The sequence below is a fragment of the Saccostrea cucullata genome, unplaced genomic scaffold (genome assembly GCF_032062105.1).
Source record: "Saccostrea cucullata isolate Sc308-1 unplaced genomic scaffold, CSIRO_AGI_Scuc_v1 ctg1020, whole genome shotgun sequence".
In the NCBI taxonomy this organism is placed as follows: Eukaryota; Metazoa; Mollusca; class Bivalvia; order Ostreida; family Ostreidae; genus Saccostrea; species Saccostrea cuccullata.
The window spans coordinates 355,456-362,688 of record NW_026931054.1 but is presented as its reverse complement, the minus strand read 5'-3'; the positions used below and the strand labels follow the sequence as shown (position 1 = coordinate 362,688).

General features: G+C 33.0%; 1 protein-coding gene across 2 annotated transcripts; it reads right to left on the bottom strand.

The window, feature by feature from the left end:
* Window positions 1-583: 583 nt before the first annotated feature.
* LOC134231207 (2',3'-cyclic-nucleotide 3'-phosphodiesterase-like) lies at window positions 584-6,479 on the bottom strand. Of its 2 annotated transcripts, none has more exons than XM_062713134.1 (4): window positions 6,352-6,479; window positions 3,442-3,564; window positions 2,221-2,908; window positions 584-1,308 (listed from the first exon to the last, which is right to left on the bottom strand). In XM_062713134.1, the coding sequence occupies exons 1-4, from the start codon at window positions 6,352-6,354 to the stop codon at window positions 782-784; spliced, it is 1,341 nt and encodes a 446-aa protein (XP_062569118.1). In that variant the 5' UTR covers window positions 6,355-6,479; the 3' UTR covers window positions 584-781. The 2 variants fall into 2 exon arrangements, with proteins under 2 accessions (XP_062569118.1, XP_062569117.1); XM_062713133.1 differs by lacking the exon at window positions 6,352-6,479 and adding an exon at window positions 4,377-4,557.
* Window positions 6,480-7,233: the final 754 nt, after the last annotated feature.

Here is a 7,233-nt window from a genome sequence, read left to right as displayed (position 1 = left end):
AAACCAGCCCCCTCTTCTCCTTTCACTTGTCAGGAGTCCGTCCCTCCCATGCAAGCTGATAAAATTGGTGAGATTGTATTTGAAAGAGAGCTAATTATCCATGAGAAGTTTCTAATCCCCCCTCCCCTCCCCTTTCCCTTTGTGAAGTTTTCTTACTTCCTTTTTTTTTGCAATGAAAAATATTGATATTTACCCTCACTCTTCTGTTAGTGTAAATGTCTCTTCTCAAAAAATCTGGCTGATTGGACAAACAATATCAGAAACACTTTGAGACAGAATCATAATTCATTCTTCAAATCACCAGTATAATTATGAAATTTTTCTTAAAAAATTGTAAAAAGAAAAATAACTTTAAAAAGAATGAAAATTGAAAGGTATGTACGAACAAAAAAGAAAAAAACACCATGCATTACAGGAGAAAACTATTAACTACAGTAAATAATTGTAAAAGGTATCATATACAAAAAATATCAATATTAAAAGAGTATTTCTGAAACTTTTTTTTGGTGTCAAAAATCAAAGTAATTTAAGACAAGAAGCTAAAAAAAAAAAGTTAAATTTTAACAATTTACATGTAAATAAAAGAGTCTTATTATCGATGTTCCAATCTTAATTTGATTTTTAAAACATTCAAGAATTTATACAGTTAACAAAAATCACGGGTCTGGAAAATGTTCAAATAAATTTTACTGAATTATTGCAAAACTCTAAAATATATAAAATAAATTTTCATTCAGAAAAATTAATAATTGAACCTTTTAAAGTTGTTTACAGTGTATTGTTAAGATCCTGCGAAAAGAGAAATCAGTTCCAAATGCTGATCAAAGAGAATTGAACAATAACCTCTATCCAAGAAATGAACTTTTCCAAAACTGAGCTGGACAGGAGGTTTACTTTTGGAGCCTGTTTTCTCCATTTCACAGACAGCCAGTAGATCGGCATTACTGTGTTTTGCCGGAACTCCCTCTGCGGTCGCCATTGTTAAATGAGCACTACTCCCTTTCTGATGACAGAATCTATCGGGGAAGCTACAATCTGCATTTTCCTCTGGCTTGTCATACAAGAGCAGGGCCTCATCGGAGGGTAACTTAATTCTAATGGCCACCACAGATGACGTCACTATCATCCCCGTCATGACGACGATGAAGCTTTTACCGTAAGCTTCCTGTACATGGGAACTGTTATGGTACTCTAATCTTCCCCTGATGTTGCTCTTAGGCCCACCTAAAAACTTGGCTGTGCAGTGGTATGTTGTGTTTGGCATCTCCTTCAATCTGAAGTATTCTAGAAATTGACTGGAACTGTAATCTGGAAAGAAAAGCCAAGAAATATAATATCCTTTGTAATTTGGATTAACAATACTTGTATTTAATAATGAAGTATCTGTTAATATTTCTGACTGAAATTTTTGCATCAAAATTTATCAATTTCAAATGCATCTTTTGTCAAAACATTATCAGTAATTTTTGGCAAAGACTTTACAATTGTTTTTGTGAAAGAACATGAAAATTTAATAGATGTTCCAATTGTAAAATACTTTATCTGCATGCAGTCTTCAATTTTAGGATTGGCATACATTCTGCATATTCCTAATATTGACAAGATACTCTTCTGATCCTATTTTAGCATGATTAAAATACATGTACATATATTTTTAATATCAACTTACATGTAATTCATATAATACCACACTGCATGAGGCAAAATGACACTCAGACCAAATTTCTTCCTTAAAAATACTTATCCCAAAATAACAAAACCACATTCTTCCTTGAAATACATGTATAGACAAAAATCCCACAGATCATACATGGATTTATTTTGTTCATATTTTAATCTCCTGGTAAAGTATATGATAAAATTCTTTCATTTATCATTTCACAATATATAATACACCACTTTCTGAGTTTCAGGCCTGAAGGAAACAATTAGGTATAAGAGAAGGGGGGTAACAAAAATGCTTGACAAGCTTGTTGAGTTTTGAAGGAGGAACAACCCTATTAAATGAGCTGAAGTTTATGTTAATGATTTTTTTAATGGAAAGTATATTACATGCACTGGCAAAATGAGGAAGGGGTGGTCCTACAAGCTTAACTTTGATTCTATTACATGTACTTAAAACTGTTTATGGATTGAATTGAACATTGAACATTTTTCATTGTTTGCAGTCTTGTGTTCATATTTCTATAAGCAAGCATATAATTATTGATCATTTTTTACCTTCTCCTAACACAAATGAAGAAAATTCAGGAATATTTTCCAAACAGTATGTAAGGGTTCTATAACAATTCTGATGTACCAGCATACTATCTTCCCTGTTCAAAAACCAAGCATAATAAAATGGCACATATTCTTCAAAACCCTTGATCTTTTTACGTATGGTTTCTTCATCAACGTTGTGGCTGTTCCTTGATGCTAAGACACTTGGATTGTTTTTCCAATCAGTTTTGGGTTGTACTAGAACAATAGTATACTGTTGTTGTCTGGCTAGATCCAAGTAAAATTTCATTTCCCATCGTTTTATGTTTGTATTGTCAATGATGATAACATTAGTGCCGTTTCTAACTGCATCTGATGCCTTTTCTTGACAGAATCTGTGAGCACTCCCTAAATCATCTGATCTGTAATTGTACTCACTTCCTCTCATGAAATAATCATCAGCGCTGCACACAACAGCTGTAGGATACACTTGTTTTAGGGCTCTAGCAATCGTAGATTTCCCTGAACCCGGAACGCCCCGCATTATAAATATTGTATTTGATTTTCTTATAAAAGATATTGTTTTTTCATCCTTCAGAAATGGAAAATCTAAAAATGATTCTTCAAAAAATGTTTTGGTCTCAGTCACTGTAATAACTTTAGAGCTCACAACAGCTTCCAATCTTTCTATTCTTTCCTCTTCCTTCAACTGAAAAATGTACAGGACAAAAATTATAAGATGTATATATGAATTGTAACATTTCATTTCTATACTGAATGTAAATGATTATGAAACACCCTGCCTCATGAAAATACAACATTTTGATTTACATTTTTTGGTTAAACTGATACTGTGTAATCATAAATTTTCAAGGGGGTTAAATTTTCTTTGTTCTGAAGGTATGAAGAGACCCACAAATTCATGTCCATCACGAAAATGTAAAATGTTACATACATAACTACTCAACAATTCTTCATCCATGAAAAATCCCCATCAACCAAGATTTTTTCCTATCACCATGAAAATTTGACCCCACAAAAATGTGATTTTACAGTATTTAAACTTTAATTAAATTGTTATACATGTACCAGTATAATTAATGTTTTACTTTGGTTTTACATCAGTAGGTTATTGTATAAAGATTTTGAACAAGAAAGTCTTGAAAATTATGTTTACAGGAGAATTTTTCTGCTTTATGAATTAAATATGCATAATTTTTTAGTACAAGTCCTTGTACTGACCTGGACTGTTACTGTTCTCTCATTTTGTTGGATGGTTACATCTTTTGATTCCTCAGGAGTGATCCTCACTTCAGCTATTGCTGAAACCAGGGAGTTCACAGCAGGTTCATTTGTTTCTTCTTCCTTCAAGACAAAAAAAAAACCCTTTAGGATATACTTTGTGTCAAGTGTATGGTAAAGTGTTGGTAGAATAATCTATGTCTCATGAATTAAAGCTCTTACCACAATACTTAATCCGGGTCCAGAGGTCCACAGGAACTTGTCCGACAAATTGAACATTCAATGTTCTGGTCTGTTTTTAAAAAAAGTCCACAAGTTAAAACATTTTTTAAAATCATGCATGTGATAGATTGTCTATAATAAACTTGATTTCTAGTAATCAAACTAAAAATATGATATTCAACACATTGCTTTGTAAACTAAAAATATGATATTCAACATGCTTTGTAAAAAATGGGTATATGGGAGGTTAATATATTTTTTGAGTCCATTACATCATATTACAGAAAAATGTTTCATCTGAAATAGCAATCGCATCAACTTCACCACAGAGACTTGTGACGACCTAAGGAAAATCGGGTAAATACCGGTAGTATTGACTTTATAGTATTATAGGACTTGAGACAATCTTAGCAAAAAATTTATAGTATAATAATCTCCTATTATACTAGATCTATATCATATACCCAATTTTGCTAAGATTGTCTCAAGTTCTTGTTAACTTCACCCCACCCCCCCCCCCCCCCCATTTGACAGTCTAGATTAATCTTGGTGGAGATTCTGCAGGGCTAGGTATTTCGTCTAGCCGCCTGGGATGCCCACAGACCAAATATCTAGCCCAGCAAAATCTTCTCCGAGATTATGTCTAGATTAGAGAGTGAAGTAAATATTTCAAGCGATTGCAACACGTGTTGTCATCAGTTGACAAGCATTACCAAATGTGTATATCCAGTGCCAGTATTCCTGTCAACCTCATCTGCCGCTTCATTATCACCACATATCTTGGATTCACTGCTTATTTCACTGTAATTCTCTGCATTACCTCTACAACAAGTCGAAAATATGTTTCCCATATTTTGTTTTCTTGTTTACAGTTTAGGTAAACAGAAAGTGGAGACGATTTATAAATAGGAATACCAAACCCGAGGTAAATAACGTAGTCGCAAGGCCATTTGATGATTGCACCCCCTTTCAACCACAGTATACATATGTATAAATATAGTGATTAGGTAAAATCAAATACAGTATGTTACAGGCCCCTGTGTTCAATTCCCCCCTGTACGTCAGATTGAAGCCCCCCCCCCCCCAGCAATTCGATATCTTGACAAAGGAAGCAATAAAAAGTAAGATTGCACTCTTTGATATTGATGATTGCTAAATGTAGATCTCGAATCAATAGGACATTCCACTGCACGGAAAGCAAACCTTGGCGGGTGCAGAAATCTAATCGAACACTGTCGATATCTACAATTACTATTTTGTTTCATTACGTTACAAGCATGGAAATTAAATCAGTTTGAGTATTGAAGAAGGATAAATTTTATAAAATGAAAATTAAAAAGTTCTTTGTGGAATTGGTGGGGTACTCTCTATAATGGTAATCCGAGATTCCTCTGACTATTACCACTGCTTTTTATATTGTGACAGGGGATAAAAAGCATGGGTTAGAGTCAGAGGAATCTCGGATTATATGATGGGTGAAAAGAAATACTGAAGGAATAAGTGGAAATTTGTACGTAATGTTATGAAAATGCTATCAGTTACTTAAACTTAATATACAACCCTTCGTTTTAATTATGTTGAATTTTTCAACCTTCGTAGAAGACAATCTACCGACTAGTATATTGTTTTTTATCTTTCATTACGTGAGTAGCAGGCACAAAGTAACAGGGGGAGGGGGCCGCCCCCTCCACTTTTTTCCCAAAATTCCTTTTACTATTGAAAATGGTCATTGAAAAACTGCCCCCTTTTATCAAAGTAAAGAGACATCAGGAAAGTAATGTAGTATTGTATGTTTGCAGTTGGCATTGAAAAAAGTTGGCCTCTACCAACCCCCCCCCCCCCCCCAATAAATAGGATTTTGCCTGTCAACTTTTCCAAGTAAGTAAAAAAGAATTTTCTCTGGCTGCCCCCCCCCCTTCAAATACGATGCTACGTCACTGAGTAGATGAAATGGTAAAATACAACATTGAAAATGCTAAAAATAATAATGGTAGCATATCATTATGCTTATACTTATTGTATTCTATCGAATTCATGACAATGGAGTAAATTTTTTAAAGTAGATTATCTAAATCAAATAATAACCTGGGTGGAAGGTGACATTCTGAAATAAGATTAAAGATCTTTAATATTAGGGCTGGGTATTGGCCCGAGATTTCGTATTGCGATATATTGCGATATTTGTAACTGTATTGCGATATGTATTGCAATATTTTCAATGTAATTTAAATGGCATTTTCTTACTATATTTAGTTTAATTTACATGCAGAATGTACATAACTATGATAAGTAACCAACACTGACAAATAAAATGTTGGTTTCATTAAAGTTATGCTCTGAAATGTTCCCACAAAACAACTTCTGTCGTACTGTTTGGCTTAATACCAAACTTTCATAAGTCTATTTTTATATTTAATGACAAAATTCCTTAATCTAAGCATATTGCCAATATATCGATATTACAAAATCGTATTGCGATACGATATTTTTTGTCATTGTATTGCAATATATTGAAATATCGATATTATTGCCCAGCCCTATTTAATATAGCATTAAAATATGACAAATAGTAAAGTGTCCTCAAGAAGTCTGCATTTTGAAGTTTGGTAATCCTTTTTTGTGATACATTGTATTAAACATGCATGTAATTTTATGGTTTATAAATCATCAAATGTACATTTTACATACCATAATTTTATATACTAGTATTACAGGTCCGTCCAAGTGTAATTCTAAACAAAAATCATATTTCGTTAGGAATGATGTTGTCTTCCTTGTGTTTAAAGGAATGCACTTTATTGACTGTTTATGAATTATACACATGATCTATACATATTATTTATATGTCTCTGTAAATAGAATCAGTCTGGTTTCCGTGTTCACTAAAAGTGTTCTCTTGAATGCGTGTACATGTATATATACTTCAAAATGTTAAATAAATTCCTTAACAAAGTTCGCTTCCAGTACTAGTAACTATAAGCATCCAAAGGCGGATCCATGGCCGGCGCGCCAACAACTTGCCTAAAAGTAGAATAGATTATGTATTTATTAGCATCAATTTTTGTTTTACTCCTGAGAATATATATTTACGTAAAACACCAAGTGTTACGGACGCGTATTAGTGCCAACCAATATTTTTTTTTAAAGTTGGTAATTCCAACTTTAATCTTGGCTTTTCCAACTTTAAAGTTGGTAATTTCAACTTTAATCTTGGCTTTTCCAACTTTAAAGTCGGTAATTCCAACTTTAATCTTGGCTTTTCAAACTTTTATTCGAGCTCTTCTACCCGCTTTTCTTAGTTTTTTCTTTTAATTGTTTAAAATATCACAAACTTAATTAAAGTGAAAATAACACACTGCAATAGATTTTGTAGCAATTCATCATTGCAATCTAGGGGTAGGGGTCGAAATGGGGGGGGGGGGTAAGAAAAGCGGACGGGCTTTATATTTATGGGGAGTTATAATATGGTACTTTTACAATGGAAAATAAATACTAGCACATTAAAATAAATTGTTGACCTCTTTTTATCTGTGTTTGTTTTATTTTTTTTTACCTTGACCTTCCTTATGA

Coding starts and splice junctions, on each gene's coding strand:
- LOC134231207 (XM_062713133.1), bottom strand. CDS start 4,514: ATGGGAAACATATTTTCGACTTGTTGTAGAGGTAATGCAGAGAATTAC. Junction 2,909..3,441: donor AGAGAACAGTAACAGTCCAG/GTCAGTACAAGG, acceptor TACATTTTTCAG/TTGAAGGAAGAGGAAAGAAT. Junction 1,309..2,220: donor TTCATTTGTGTTAGGAGAAG/GTAAAAAATGAT, acceptor TTTTCTTTCCAG/ATTACAGTTCCAGTCAATTT.